General features: G+C 39.4%; 1 protein-coding gene across 2 annotated transcripts in view; it reads right to left on the bottom strand.

The window, feature by feature from the left end:
* LOC120805329 (FERM domain-containing protein 5-like) overlaps positions 1-16,549 on the bottom strand; it is a 72,076-nt gene that overhangs the window by 8,099 nt on the left and 47,428 nt on the right. The window contains exons 3-9 of one of the 2 annotated variants that reach the window (XM_040155608.1): positions 13,016-13,120; positions 10,996-11,038; positions 10,740-10,818; positions 7,198-7,295; positions 3,581-3,704; positions 450-537; positions 103-191 (exon numbers count right to left, since the gene is read on the bottom strand). In XM_040155608.1, the coding sequence (XP_040011542.1) occupies positions 103-191; positions 450-537; positions 3,581-3,704; positions 7,198-7,295; positions 10,740-10,818; positions 10,996-11,038; positions 13,016-13,120 (626 nt within the window). The remainder of the gene's footprint in view (positions 1-102; positions 192-449; positions 538-3,580; positions 3,705-7,197; positions 7,296-10,739; positions 10,819-10,995; positions 11,039-13,015; positions 13,121-16,549) is intronic. The other variant, XM_040155522.1, reaches the window with a different exon arrangement.

The raw sequence follows: 16,549 nt of genomic DNA on the forward strand, positions 1-16,549 counted from the left end.
CGCACACGCTGTGACCTTTCTTTTGAATGTGAGTATTATCGAGCTACAATCCACCATCCATGTCAATACCATGTCGAGGTTTAACTGTTCATCTGTGCTCACCATTTGAGGAAATGGACCCTCCTGTTTCCTTGCAGCACAGTGAATCCAAAAGGAGTGAAAGCCAGAAAAGCTGGGTTGCCAGACACATCCTGACAGGCACACAAAACCGTGTTTTTTGTTATTGTAGAATCAGAACTTTAAATTATAGTGACATTATATTTTCTTGTAAATTTCCTACATTGATAGAGGACACTCAATAAAGCAGTATAACAATTGAATTTTATGATTTACTTACCGTTCATCTCACATTTACTCAAAAAACATACAAAATTACTTATTGCATCAAATTGCAGATTAAGAAAACATAAACTCATAATTACAGAAGAAATTTGTTTTGTAAAGACCACCTTGCATGGATGAGGGTCCACTCCATATGTCTCCAGCATCTGAGCCTTCTGAAGGAAGTTGAGTTCTGACGTTTCAGGAGTCTGACCTCTGGGAAATAAAAAACATAAGTCTGTTAACTGGCTTTTGTCAACCATCTCTCAACTCAGAGGGCATCATTTGACTGAAAGTTTGTGGTTTTCTTTGATAAATAAGTTGGAAACAAAGAGTTTTTTTGGGGGGAAATCAGAATTCCTGACTTAACTAGAAAAATATAGCATATAAATGGTTTAGATCTGCATCATTGACATTACGAGCATAAAGCATATGGCTTGTTGAACAGAGTGCCTATGCAGATATAACCCATAGTAGACCTTGAAAGGTTTGTTCTGTAAGTGTGTTACTGAAAAAAAATTCATTTTGCCAATTAAGCCTGCATCCATCCAGTTACTCTGAAAACTTGTTTTGTTAGAATCGCTGTCTTCGTTCAGTGCTCCAGCAGAGTGTTTCCCTCCTACGAAGAAATCTAATCTGGTTATCTTCTTCTGATAATCAAATGGTAAACGGTAAATGGACCGCACTTATATAGCGCTTTTCTAGTCTTATTGACCACTCAAAGCGCTTTACACTACTGCCACATTCACCCATTCACACAGACATGCATACAGCACTTTTTCTATACAAACAGCGCTTTCTATACACACGCACATTCACACACCGATGACACATTGGGGGCAATTTGGGGTTCAGTATCTTGCCCAAAGGCTCTTCGACATGCGAAACAGAGGTGCTGGGGATCAAAACACGAACCTTCTGGTTAGTGGACAACCCGCTCTACCTCTTGAGCCACAGTCACATTCCTCATATTTCAGAGGCCTGTCTGATCCTATTTGTTCTCAGCAGTTGCACTCAGGGGTTGGGTACTGACCACAAGAAATTAAGGAATAAAACATGAGTCTGCTGTCTTTTTATTCCTTACAGAGACTGGTTTGTATGCAGTAGTAAGTAGTCTTAGTCAAAGAGCCTGGCTCTGTAGTTTTGCAGTCTGCCAGCATTGTGATCATTTCTTGCCCTGAAATGGTTTCAGGTGCAACAGTTACCTGTGCTGACAGACAGCTACAGAGAAATGCATCTGATTTTTCAGAACTGCTTTCAAACGAGGGTGGAAATGAGCAATAGAGGGCAGTGTAGGATCAAATCTATAACCAGGGCCTGAATCCACCTGGGTTGTACAGTAGATACTGTAGGTATTTTCTCTGTGTACAAAACAGAGATAAAGAGAAGACAATAAAAAAAAAAAAACAGAGGTTCTACTGACAGCCAGGGTTGATTCAAGTTAATTAATCAAATACTGTGCATTATTATAACCTTAGATCTATGAGTACAGATAAAGCTTTATAAAAAGATTGATGGTCTTTCCCTCTCACTTCTGTGCACTGATATTTGCATGAAATGGTTCAGCCAGCTAAAAAGAAAAGCCATCAACCATGAAGTCATCAAGTGGCAAGAAGACAAGGTTAGAGGTTTCTCTCTGTGCTCATGGGGCTAGTGTTACAGTGTCTAAACCTTTATTCTATTCCACAAAAGCTTTGTCTTTAACAAGGCTCTGTAGGCTAAAGGAGGCAACACAAATCCATATTAGTCCTCAGGTATAATACAAACAATGCACCAAGAGCATCCTAAAATCGCTACCATCCAGGAGAAAAGTAATCCAAACATGGTCAGCATTCACCAAACACCAACATTCTTAGGAACTAGCAACCAGGTAGAGCTGCTTTTGTTGATCATACACCACCACTCTTAAACCAAGACCTCTTTGAGGGGCAGAGTGTCTCTAATGATGGCTCCACTCATGTAGAAGAATGCGTGGGGATAACAACCTGCACATCTCCACCTCAGATCTGTCCAGCACCGTGGCCATCACTAGATGTACAGGGGAGCGAGAATCCAACACTGCCACCATCACACCTGACCCTTTACTCCAGATTTGTGGAACACACAAAATCCCAATAACACAAGTTTTCCCAAATATCCAAGTGCTCTAAGAGTTCGCAAACCTTTAATAGGATTCAGAAACAATCCTCAAGAAAAAAATGTGTAAAATTATCAAACAGAAATCCTTCTGGTCCAGCCACCTTTACTCTTAACCACTTCTGGAATCTGATCCTTGTTAGCTGAGGTGTGACTTAACTCGGACTCTTTGAACACAGACTATTAGTGGCTACCACTGTCACTGCCTGACGCAAGCCACCCTCCCAAAAAAATGAGAGCAAACAATTGCAATCTTTTAGGAGACCTGTAGTCGAAAAGGTCTCACTACTGCTGACGCTGGCGAATTTGGTGGGAGCTTCACGTCAGCCAAATACTGTAGTCTGGAGGATGCTGCAGACTGATGCGACCAGTTCCAGGCATGTGTAGCAGTGGGTGTCTGTCCTAAACCTGTGCATAAAAATTTCAGTATGTTGCTCTGCAGAGGTGCAGAGGCAAGCCAACAGAGCCAGTTAGTAGGCAGGGGTACACACACACACAAACCAAGAAACACAAGTGATTACTCAGCACATTAAGTAGCTACTGTATGAAATTACCTAGCTATGGCTCTCCATATCTTAGAATATTCATTTTCATGCTGAATATGAGATGTCATCTTTTATTTGGTCCAAGTCAAAAAATGAATTTAACATGAGTGTTATATGAGCGTTATGGATAATATAGAATCTGTTATTTAAAGGTATTCTTTGCAGACTAATCCGTATAAATACATTACTGAAAAAAGTAAAACAAAAACAAACAAACAAGAAAAAAAACCCATCTGGTGTCTACGTTTTTTTTGTAACCACTCATGGTTCAGGACTGTCCATCCCACAATCATGTAAATTTAGGAATAAGCTACAACTCGATCAAACTGCAACAGTGTTGCACCCATAATAAGTGTTAATGTGACCTCTGGTGTTACTGCTACTGTATCTTAAAAGTTGCCATGCTGAGACCTAAATCCATCAGAGCAATCATTCACTTTTGTTCCCAAAGAGCGACCAATTAGTTTGCAAGGCACTATAAGAGCACAGTGTATAGGAGCTATAAGTTAGATGTGCTTCCTTGATGTCTGCTATGGTAGTGAAGGAGTACACAGGGACATGGACAGGTGTCACCTTACATCAGCTCAGTCTTGTGGATCTCAGCAATCCGCCGCTCCAGCTTCTCTGAGTGCTTGGGGAAGAACTGGAACTTGGAGCTGTAGCCCTCTGGGTGTTTCCCAGGGTCGTAGTCACCAATTTCAGCTGAAAAATGGGAAAAGAATAGACGCAACAAAGGAAAAGTTGAGGATGACTTTTTGTTTGACTTAAGACCCTATAACCAAATAAATAAAATACTTAAGGTTTAAATCAGGACTGATGAAGAAATGACCACTCTTAACTACAACTAAGTAAGTTGTTTGCATATCCAATCCATTGAAATGCACTGTAGACACAAACCTTTTTCTCACTTTGCTTGTCTGTTCACCACACAAACACACTGATAAGCTACATCATCTTGGTTTAATTTTTTAGGAATCTGCAAAAAACACGGCACTGCTGCTGGGTGCATGGGTTGTTGATATTTGCTCAGTGTAAAAGAAATCATGTGCTCTGCTCTGAGCATGAAAGCTACATAATATCTACTGTTGTAACATGCAGAAGGGCACAATTTATGTATTGTCTGCTGAAGGAGAGTGGTAGAAGTAAAACTAAGAAGTAAAAATGCATAATTCCATGAGGATTTAACTAATATATGATACATAAACACATCACGTGGTTATGAAATATTTTTTCTGCTATGTGCAAATGGTGACGGTGTGTAGATGATTCACTGATCAAAAAGTATTTGTAATTATGAAAGTCAAATTTTGATATCAAACACTTTTTGATATGAAAAACAATTTCAGTAATGTCTTATCCCCAAATATCTAAATTTTATCTTTGTATTCAATGACTCAAACAAAGGCATGTTTCTCTTTAACCTTTGTATGTGGTTATCCTGATCAAAACAGAGTTAATACTGCAGTGCATGGTGTTCAAAGATAATGCTTCAGCAAAAGGACACAAAAAAGAGAAAATGCCACAGTACACATTTTCAGGATGCACAAAGGCAAAAACCAAGACATCAAAGTTTTGAATGCACCTGTTCACAATAAAGGCACACAAAAACATCAATGTGCATTCTGAGCAAGCCAATGCTGACTCGGAGGAGCTCCAACCCTCACATCTCAAACTTAAAAAGATCCAGATAGCTTAAATGACTTCAATACCAGCTGACTGTGATTTATTGGCGTCTTGGAACTTTGAAATCTATTGTGAGAGTATATTTTATATTTGCCTTTTAAAGGCTCAATCTTTTAAGATTACAAAAATACAACAAAACTGTCTTTGGACCAATAACTTCTCTAGAAAGAGAGAAGTTGGTATGCCTGTATCATCAAAAATACCTGCCAATGTTCTCTGAATCGCTGTAGCCAGACGTAGAAGTCTAGTTAATTAACCACTGTCATCAGATTGCAGACGGTAGAGGAAATACATGGAGAGTTTTGGCTACTTGTCTGATGTCTGGGGAGTACTGTACTGATCAGGTAGCCATCTCTGTTGAAAACTGCATTTGGGGAGCCAAAATCCCCCCAGTTTACATGTGCAGTAGACATCATGGATTCACATTTTCGGAAATGTTGTTAGTGTTGAAGGGTGCTTATATTAAGACCTAGCGTGGAAATGCTTTAAAGAAAAGGGAAGGCTCAAGCAGCCACTGATTTGGCAGAGCAGAAAGTTTATTCCCAGCTTTATACAATCTGTTAATCTTCTTCTCTTTCTATGGTTATTAAAAAATCATTTAAAGGGGACCTATTATGCTCATTTCCAGCTCTATATTTTTATTCTGGGGCTCCACTAGAATAGCTTTGCAGGATTCACAGTTCAAAAAAGTCCTTATTTATCTCAAACTGCCTGTTATGCAGCCCCTCAGTTGAGCCTCTGTATGAAACAAGCAATATGCGCTCAAGCCTCGTCATGAGGCCTCCTTAAAAGCCCCCTTTCTTCTGATTGGCTGAACATCCCGAAGCCTACAGATGGGTAGCATAACCAGCGCTTGTGAGCATCGCCTAATCCTCTTTGTTGTGGAGGTTCTGAAAGCAAAGTAAACAATCAAGTAACTAGTAACTAAAACAAAGTAACACACTGTAACATAATTGACAGGCAATTGCAACTTGTCAAATCCATCCGTACATGTTCAAGACCGAAGATGAGAGTGGACAGCACAAATAAAAGCAACAAAGATTACAGCAGGAAGTCTCTGTTTGGTAAATATTACGCCCATTACCTGCTAATTGTGTGAGATAACAGTGGATTTAGTCTTTCAATCACAATCCATACATAAAAATGTTTCTATATACGCCCAGTAATAGGTGTGTTGTGGGAAATGCGCTAAAATGCCGACTGAAGTGGAAAATGTCTGCTGTCAGGAAATACGAAAGCTAACGTTGCTAGTAAAATTTACCTGCTGTTGCCAAAAAACTGTATATTAAACCTGCACCGTCGGTTATTTGTATTCTGGAGTACATTAAATGCCTATAATACTACTCAAGTAGACTGTTTTGGGAGAATGAGCTGTGCTTGGAGCGAATGACTGTGTTAAGAAATGTGTTGCGAAAGTAGAACAAAAATGTTGGAAACCTAGCATTCAGGGCAGTCTGATGCCTGAGCTTTTGTCTCACAGGGACTACTTTTACATATGTAGATCCTATTTATCTGAAACTTAACTGGTACTGTCCCTCTTCGTCTAACACCACTCCTGATAATACTGCACGAACTGTTACAGTTAGCCAGTGCTGAGGTTTTTACCAAATTATCTTCTGGTGTAAATAAATATATGAAGAGATACATATTTTCCCGCATAGATAGACATACCAAGCAAGCCAGTATCAGCCAGTGTCTTCCAGTATATTGATGTTCTGTCTTGTGGGTAGGGCCACACAGATACACTGAAGAGCATTTAGATCCAGGGATTGGCTGAGAGGCAAAAGGCTGGCAGGATAGCTGGTTGGTAAGGTGCGTGACAGGTGAACGACATGTTGATGAGCCAAAGCTAGCCAAAATGACCAAAGGAGCCAAAATGGTCAGCTTTTGTGCAAAACTATCAGATTTTCTCAGAGGGAAATATACTGACATTTTTTGGATTCCGTGAACTTTTTAAATAATATCTGCCTAAATTGCTTTTTATGCTGCTTATAGTAATTGAAATTATTATTTTCAATTCAAGATAAAAACAACAAATTCAGACTCTCAAGGTCCCCGTCAAACAACAGCAATGTATGAGCCTTCAACCTCTGAACATACTTTGCACACTTGCACATACCCACACGATAAAAGTACGCACACAAACACAGGCACTTCAATATTATATACCGTTATATCTGGTAGACACACATTTGAGGAAATATGGTAATTGTCAGTCCTAGTTTGGGGTGACGATCCCCAAATGAGGACCACAACTCTGGATGAGGGCAGTCAACACTGAAATAAAATGAGCTAATTTCCCATTAAAACAATTTGTGAAAAATTACATTTAACTGGTTGAAATGCACCAGCTAGAGGAAACCATTCCACTGCTTGTGTTTCTGGTCAAGGTAGCAGTGTCTGCCCAGTGTGAGAACATTTGTGCTTTTTTGAGAGCTTCATAATAAAGGTACAACACTCTGGTAGAAGTCTTTGCAGCATTTTCTATTCTTAAATGGCAACACTGTCAAACCTTGTAATATGTAGGCAGCCAACAGAGCAGCATCTGATGTCTTGCACAGGAGGCGACCATGGTAGAGATCCCTCTTAACCTGCAGGAAGACGAGATATCTGTGGAGTGGAACACAATGAAACTAATTTGGGTTATTTAGATAGGATCAGTATCTCGACAGTTGTTTTCCTGGCAACACACAGGCTGGATGTTAACAACTTAATGTGACTAAGAGATTGTTAGGAGAAGAAATCTCCTTACTTAGTAAGTTAGGGCCTGACTGTGGTGTAAAACAAGACATAGAGTCTACAGCCATGCTGTTGGCTCTGTGAGGCCATTCTTCGGCACAGCAGCACTTTGGGCTAAATTGCTATAGCTAACGTACTCACAATGACAATGCTAACATAAACAGGTGTAAGTTTTACCCGCTTGCCATGTTAGTTTAGCTAATTTGCATGTTTAAAATTGCTAACTAGTACAGCAGTGGCTGATGGGAATGTCTTGTTTTTCAACTATTCAGTCTAAAACCAAAGTTGTGGATAAATAATAATTTTGACCAGATGGTAGTGATTTAGGAAAAGTCAGGGAATCATCAAAGCCATTAGGAATTATTTTCTGGAGACCATGAATGTGTACCAAAATTTGATTGTAATCTATCCAGTAGTAGCCAAGCTAGCATGGCTAAAAATTTGATAACAGTCTAAACAAAAACAAAACAAGAAACAAAAAGTCATAATGATATGACGCAGGTGCCTTATATGTTTACTAGCCTACTTAAGATGCCACATCTGTGGCTATTACAGACAAGCTGCAGTTCCTTGAAGCTCTACACATTGAAATGTAAAATAAATGCAACTAGCAACAACTCCATTAGTCTAGGGACCTTTCCCAGCCCATTTGTAATTCATTTATAATTACAATTAAGAAAACTTAAATGAATGTGTGATTGGCAATCCAAGGTTATGTTTTGGAGCAGACATGTTGCGTGCCTCAAGGCAGAACTCGACCTAAAGCATAATCATTCTGAGAATTGAAAATGATTTAAAATATGATTGCTGGCTTGCACTGAAGTCAACTGGGAGCAACTCAATCTTCTGGTCTCGTCCACAACATACAGGGATTACTCATACGTCAAATTTTTCCACCCAGCATTCATTTCATACGCCTGTGATTCTGCATGTCTCCGAGCAGCAGAGCAATAAATAGTATAGCAGCCCTGCTATGAAAAGTGTCAAAGTAGAGTCAGTGTGTATATTGAGAATTTTTTAAATTAGAGAATGCACAAGTTATCGTTTGATGATATTACCTGATGTCAGTAATGTAAGTTATAATGTAAGTTACACATTGCGTTAATTTGTATCTAATTGTCTATGGGCTTCATTTATTATATACAATGTGTTTTGATCCCAAGACAATCAGTAGTAGCAATTCAGGAAAACGCACAAGAGTACTTCAGAAGGGGATCTCGGTCAAATGTGGATCCTTATGGTTAATTAGTCAAATGTGTCTAGTCAGTAATCAGTCTTGCCACCTCATCATGTGTGTGCACGTGTAAATGACTCTATGGTGCCTATGTCACATTTCTATTTCATTTCTTCTAAAAACAGGCATAAAAACAGGATTGTTGTTAAATAACATATAGCAAAAATGTAAACCTAAAAGCAGCATAAAAATCCATGCGAAATGTTGTTACCTTTCATGTTTTTGCTTATTTTCTACGCATTTGTCTGTCTGTGAATAGCCTCCAGACAGAACAGATGGTGGAGGAGGTGCTCTACTTTGTCGGAACTCTGCTCTATCAAGAAGAGCTGGATTGCGAATAAGAGATTTCATTGCATGGCAACCAGTCGAGGAATGCGATTTAGACGGATCTGTGGCTCAGTAGCTCTCTGGCTCACTCCGCACAGCAGTTTGTTCAGCTGTCAAGGATGCCACACACAATATAGTGGTGACGAGGAGCATCATGACACTTTAGCTTATAAAAAGGGGAAGACTCAAATCCCTCTGCACACAGGCTCACTGTATGAAGCTCTGGATACTGTTACAAGATTTGGTCTTTCTTTTGTAGCTGCATCACTGCATGCTGCAGTTAAGATGAGTTTATATTTAAAATACTATACTTCAGACTAATTTATTAGATGGTTACTTCCACTCAAAAATGAAGGCAAGATGAAAACATTTCTCACTTTTAACTTTTCCATGAAAATCTCTCAAAAACTATTTAATTTTCCAGTTTTTACTAAATAAAGCAAGGATGGTTACAGACCTATGAGCAACTAAGGGATATACAGTAGGAAGATGCAATCTTTAATACGTATGAACTGAAGGGATTCTCAGTTCATACAAAAAAAGTTTTATTCTTTAAAATCTCCACCAAACTGCAATGCTGTTATTCATTTTTCAGTTATCTAAAGGCTGTCTGCAGAGGCTTAAAATAATGTCTTTAAAATATAAGAATACTTTTGATCTGATTTTATGAGATAAGTAAGTTAACAGAGAGGCAGAAGATGGAGACATCCCCATTGGTTCAGCAAAATCAGTCTCCATGTGCTGTGTAGACTGATTTTATTTTAGATCTTCCAAATAGCTTTGCTTTATGTCAGCATTGATAGTCTGTGGTTACAACTTTGCAAAAAAAAGTGAGGTATCGTGTAATCGTCCCTAGTTGTGTGTAGAAGTTTCTTAAAAGGTGATCTATGTTGAATTTCTGTTTTAATAATGTGAGCGGGAAATTCTTAAATGCAGCCTCACACTTTACATGGTAGTCTCAACTCTTGAATTTCTCTGTTTAACCAGAGTCAGTAGCTTTAAAAAATTGAAGGAGTCCAATATAATATAACCAAAAGTGGCCGATTTGATGAACAGAAATGAACACAAATGTGCCCTTTTGGTTTGTGTCTTTGTTGTTTTTTGTTGCACTTGGCTTCAAATGAAAATGCAAGAAGCTGACAATTGCAGTTTTCTTCCCACATGGCCTGTTTTTGATTTTATTTATTTATTTTTTTCTAGTCTGTCCTTTGAATTTTGTAATGTCTGATTTCAATATAATCACAGCTCCTCTCACTTAAATGGTGGTCAAGTGACTGCCTCTGGCTACCTTGGTTTTACGTTTCACTTGTCAAAACAAATCATTTTTTTCAAGTCTGAGTCCTCACAAATCAATCTTCCAATCTTCCCGTCAATCTTCCATCTAGCCTTTGACAGTCAAAACTTATCTGAAATGTCTGAATTCTTTCCAAGTCAGTGCAGTTCTTCTCGTAAGTACATGATGGCAGATGTTGAATGTAGCATGTTTTTCACTCAGAAGGAAGGGACGGTGGTTACCTCTGTGTACACTGACATCATGTACATATCCTCTGTAGTCCTTTGGCCAAATTAAACTGCGGTCATGATGACATATTGCACATTGACAGACGAATTATGCCTTTATTAAAACACTGCTCAACTCTACTGCCTTTTGTACAACTTGCTTGTGATATATGGTTGGTTTGACTCCACTGGAGATTCATCTCTTAACTCCATCCTCCCTACCTGCTGCCCACTAAGCTACCTTAAAAACTTACCTGGTGATTTCCTCTTTCAGGGCAGCAGGGTCAGGCGGGTAAAACTTGACACGCAAACACATAGTGAACGGAGGCTGGGCTGCAGAAGAAAGACAAAAATTTTACATTTTGCATATGTTTTGACATAATTCTAATGTTGTTAATATGATTTTTGTGAGGTTGTCTTTTACTTTGTCATTTTTGCATCACATGTTTTTCTAATTTTATTCTTGTCAAATATGGACATTTTAGAATTGGATGTAACCCAAATACTTACATTTCATTTGTTTGGCAATAGACTTTGTAAACTCCAACCAGTGCTGAAAGGGAGAGAGAGAGAAGTAAAGACCTGCCATTTGGAAACTGAATCTTTGGCTGCTAAACTGTCAGTCTTAAGTCTGATTTCTCAGCAGCTGAGCCTGATGACCTGTAACATATAGATGGAGGGCACAGGAATATTACTCCCATCTCCTTGCCTCCTGATTATTTAAACTCCCTCCAGCGCAGTCACCATGCAGAGAGGAGATGAAAGAAAGCTGTTTGGAAGATAATCAGGGGAGTGCTGTTTTCTGTCAGACTGCTAAAAATCATGAGTCGAAACTGGCTCTAATCATTGAGGTGATGACAAGCTGACAATAATTGGCCACTGCAACATACAATGATGCTACACTACCTTTGCTGATTTTTTGTTTTTTTTAGCAACACCTACATTCACATTTTCCTAAAAGGTCTCTCAGCTGGCTGGTGTCTTAATTACTAAAATGCAGAGAGAATCTGCAAAATGTACAACATTTTCAAGTCCTGCAAGCATTTGGAAATGTATTCATGGTTCAAAAGTGCATGATAAACAAATGCTTAGTTCAAGCTCTGTAAAATTCACCAAGAACTGTGTTAATTTCTATGATTTGATATGAATATCAATTAAAGGGGCTAGCCTTTTACCCGCTTGCATAATTGACCTGCAGACCTACGTGCGTGTGTTGAATACTTATATTGTGGGAAAAAAAGGACTCATTAGACCAGCTAGACCTGGCATTTACTCTATACCTACCAGCCTTAAATAAAGTATCTGTCACTGCCCATGAGATTTAATTGATAATGTGTTCTACCCAGTGATCTACAGACTCGAAAAGACAGTGTAGGGATGGTAATGGCTGACTGGAACAGCTACAGGGCTTCCTTCTTTATAAAATTGGCCTCTTGTCCTTGCATCAGCTTCACAGAATTTCCCTGGGCCTTTTGAGATTTATTTTTGAATAGCATTATCATCCTTTAAATCACATCTAACCTGTTAAACACAACGCTATATTACCTTTGACAACATGGGACAAAAGATATGCTCTGTATGCACAATTAATAAATAACCTTTTATATTTATACCACAGTTTCAAAGTGCTCTTACAGGTTGAACCGGGATTAAAACATTTCAAGACCAATTAAAATAAAACAGAAATAAAATCGAATAAAAACCTCACAACAATAATGACAATAATAATAATAAGACAGATAAGACACTGTTGGCAATAAAATGGTGTGCTAGAATTACTATAAGGCTTTTAAAAAAAAAGATACATTTAAAGAAGTGATTTACATGATGGCACTGAGTCTGCAAGCCTCAGATCAGGCAGCGAGTTCCTGAGCTGAGGGGCCTTGAATGCAAAAGCCCGGTCACCTTTAGTCTTGAGCTGGGACTTAGGAACAGCCAGCAGAACCCTGCCCGAGGATCTGAAGCTGCAGTCTGGCTCATAGGAGAGCAGCAATTCAGCAGTGTAACTGGGGGTTGAACCATGACGTGCTTTAAAGGTGATCAGTAAAATCTTAAAGTCAGTTCTAGAAATGGCTGGTACGTGAAGAGAGGCTAAAACAGGGCTGATATGATCTTGTCTTCCAGTATTTGTTAAAAGCCGAGCAGCTGCGTTTTGTACCAGCTGAAGGTGTGAGATTGAATGAAAGACGATGAATCACAGTAGTCTCACCGAGGCAAAATAAAAGCATGGATGACCTTCTCGAGATCAGGCTGAGAGAGAAAAAAGATCTGATCTTTGAGCTGCTCCTTAACTGATAAAAACACAACGAACGTTTGTGATTCGTTTTTCAAATCAAAGGTCACTGGGAGCAAATCACGTAGTTTGTGTGAAGTAGTCTTTAATTAGAGAGGACTTGAATTTTCTAATTTGTACTCAGAAATGATCAAAAAGGTAAATTGAGGCTCCCATAAGTGGAAAAAGACTTTGATGTCACACTATGTAGTTCATTGAAATTTAGTTGGATTTATTGTTAAAAACAATAATACTTACCCTCTGCTTGTCTGGGTCAACATATCTAATGCCAAAGTAGTCTTTCTCCAGCAGGTTGAGATGGTGGCAAATGAGGTCAAACAGGTACTGTCCCTTGGCATCCCGCTGAAAGAGAAATAATATGAGAAAATTCAGAAAATGTACTTGCTATTGAGGGACACTGCAGAGAAGGAAACAGAAAAACTAGAAAACAGCAACTTCATTTCAGAGGACTTCACAGCCCTCATCCTCTCCACCCCAGTGTTTGCATATTCACAGACACAGTTAATGAACCCCCTGCAGATCAGCGGTGGCATATATGTGAACACTCCGCTCCAAAGTCTACACTCCGCCCAGGCAGAGCAGCAAACAACATCACACATTATAAAATGAAGAAGACATTTTAAAAACATATTGATATTCTCACATCAAAGTGATCTTCTTCCCTTCTCATCAGGAAGTCAATTTTTTTTGGAGCCTCTGAGAAGTCGAAACGGCCACCAGAAAGTGTTTTAATATTTCACTACCCTCAAGGGAGATATATGAGGTCTATCAAATATTCATATCAAGGCAGCAGCCATCTGTGAAAGCTTTGAGAAATTTCTGCTGCAGAAAAAGACCTGGAAAAACAGTGAGACAAGGTGTAGGGAAACTAAGAGGCAGGCTAATAAAGGAGAAGAAGCCTTTGTCATCCAGTGCAGCACAAAAATCTGACCCTTTTTTTTTGGTCTTCATTAAAGAACATGGAAAGGCAATGTTTACATTCTGTTAGCTAAAAAAAAACCCTGAATTAGTTTGAATTTGGGGAAACCAAATCCAAATGTACTGTAGTCTTGATCAGGTGTGACAGTGGAGAGGAAACAGGCCTGCTATCCTGGCACTAGCAGTTTAATTCAAAGTGAGCAGGGCCTTACATAAAGCTGCATCCAACCCAGAAGACTCATTAAAACCGATTTGAGCTCTTTATTAAGTGTTTCTTTAGATCTAGCTGCAACAATAAGCTATGTGGTAACAAGGCTGCCGATAATACATAACAAAACATAAGCCAGTAATTGGAGGTTTACTGCAAAGTCAGCAAAATTCAACTCTGAACCAAGACACTGCCATTTATTAAAGCAGGTGTAGTCCCCCCCCCCCAGGCTTGTCGTGTAGACCGTAGGTGAGGAGGCACACACCCAGGCTGCAGATTACAGCTCAGTCATAAGCCAGAACTGAACTGAGCGGGTTCAAAAGCATGCTGTTCTAACGAACAAGGGGACGGTTCACATCCATCTGCTGAAGGAGGAAAGTTTCTCTGTGCTCAGCTCAAGACCTGTACGAGCAGGATTTTGTGAGAACACAAAACTGTGGTCCAGTATGAATCTTACACAACTATAATGTGGAAACTTGAATCCTCCAGTGCACATACACTGAGAATGAACGCTTCAGTGAAGTGTTCAGTAGTTACATTTTTGAAATGCGCAATAAAATCTAGTTTTGTGGAAAAACGATACCTGACAAAATTATTCCAAGCAGAGTGGGGTTTTTTTTTAATGTCTTAAAATATGTCTGTAGGGTATCTCTTTTAGGGTGCGTCACCATGCAGACTTGTGCATGCCTGTATAGTGAGTGAGTGTACACTGAGAGGGAAATTTTTCTGTACCGTGTACACTATACATACGGGATATACCTTTTCCTTCTTCAGTGGTAAAGGAATCTATAAAATATCCCACTCTGCCCTTTAGAACAGACTCTGCGATCACATAAGTAACAAAACTGCATAGTCAGAGAAAGTCAAACGCAGATGTATGAGAACGGAAGGGGGAAGAGAGAGGAGAAAGACAAAACCAAATAGAGATAGGGAAGGAAAACAAAGAAAGGAGAGAGGGAGAAAAAGCAAGGCCAGATGACACTGATCTCTCCCTATACAGCATGGCACAGCACAGCAGCCAACTAGCAATAATAGGACAATAGCTGCATTGAAGGACTGGTCCATGTATCAACCGCTTTCAGATACAGTCCCTGTCGAGACACATTAGATAATGTGAGAAAGTGTGAGAAGCCTGTTCACACTTCTGTTTCACTCAATATCAGATGAAATGACAGAACAAAGACCCCCTCGGGTAACATGTGGTATAACATTGTCAGGATACCCTAAGATTGGAGTTATTGCCTCTCAAAGTCAAACTGCACTTATTGGCATTCATGACCAAAGATCCGTGTTGTCAAGGGCTGCTTATTTTAAAATTAAAAGTTGAAGAAACAGCTAAAATGTTCACTTCCTGCAGTGTTTTTGTGTTCAGTTCAGCCTCTGAACTCAGAATTAACCAGAAACTCCAGTTCTTTCTGTTATTTCGCTCCATTCTCTCCTTTTCCCTTTTATCTCGCTACGTTTATGAAGCAGACTCATAAAGCCACAGGATTTTTCCCTCAAGTTCAAGTTGACAAGTTGAAACTTTTTCAAGTAATGTGTACCTGTCTGCGTGCCAACTCATGCCACTCTGGCAAATCAGCATCTAATCGCTTCTTTCCATTTACTTTGTGAGGAATCGTGCCACCTTTCAAATTGCTCCGCGTTCTGTCTGAACCCAATTTGTTTCAGTCCTATTGACAACATCACATAATCTGTATCTGCTTGTGCCTGCCCTTGAAGCTACAGTATATCGCATATATATAGGATAAAATATTCAAAACCAAAATGTGACTTTAGAATTAAATCTTTGTAGAAATAATTGTCTGCAGAACATGAGTCTGTTATGATTAACTTGCCAAAGGATCTGAGGAGTAACTGAAAAGATTATATTAGATATAAGTACACAATCGAAGCATCAAGGAGATATATGCCTGAATTAAGTCAGGGGATGCAGTTCATTAAGGATGAATGTCAGTTTCTAGTTTTGTTTTTTTTTTAAAGATTTTTTTTTTTTTGGTATTTCTGCTTAATTTCCAAAGCGATACTAGAGACAGAAAGGAAAGGCGGGAGAGAGGGGGGGGGGCTCAGCCTTGACATGTCATACACATTCTACCAGGTGAGCTACCGGGGCGCCCAGTTTCTAGTGGTTTCTCGATGAAATCTTGGAGCCAGAACTCAACCCAAAACAGCTCAACCATAGCACAACCCAACATAAACCTATCAGGTCCAGTTGTGTCGAGCAGTGCACTGGCCAGACCTTTCCCAGGATGCATCGGGCTGACCCTCCATCTCCTTTTGTCACTGTGTCTGTATGTCACTGTCATGACATGCACCCTGACACACCAGGACAGGCCTACTGAGTAGCCCAACAGCAAAAATAGAAACGCACACATCAATGTGCAGTCCCACACACAGACACACACACAAACACGCAAACAAGGAGCCTCAATCCTTCTTGCTCCTTTATAATTGTCTGTGGTACACCTGTGAAACCTCTAGATCCAAAACATTTGCAGAGCCTGTACCTCCCACTCGCTCCATCTGTTGTTCACTGTAGTGTAAACTACAGCGATGCCCAAAAAAGCCTTCCCAATTAATCATGTTAATACTTTGTGTTTCCTCCTATGTGTGCAGCAGTGTCTTTGTATAGGAAAGGCTTCATT

Source organism: Xiphias gladius, chromosome 1 (assembly GCF_016859285.1).
Source record: "Xiphias gladius isolate SHS-SW01 ecotype Sanya breed wild chromosome 1, ASM1685928v1, whole genome shotgun sequence".
NCBI lineage: Eukaryota > Metazoa > Chordata > Actinopteri > Istiophoriformes > Xiphiidae > Xiphias > Xiphias gladius.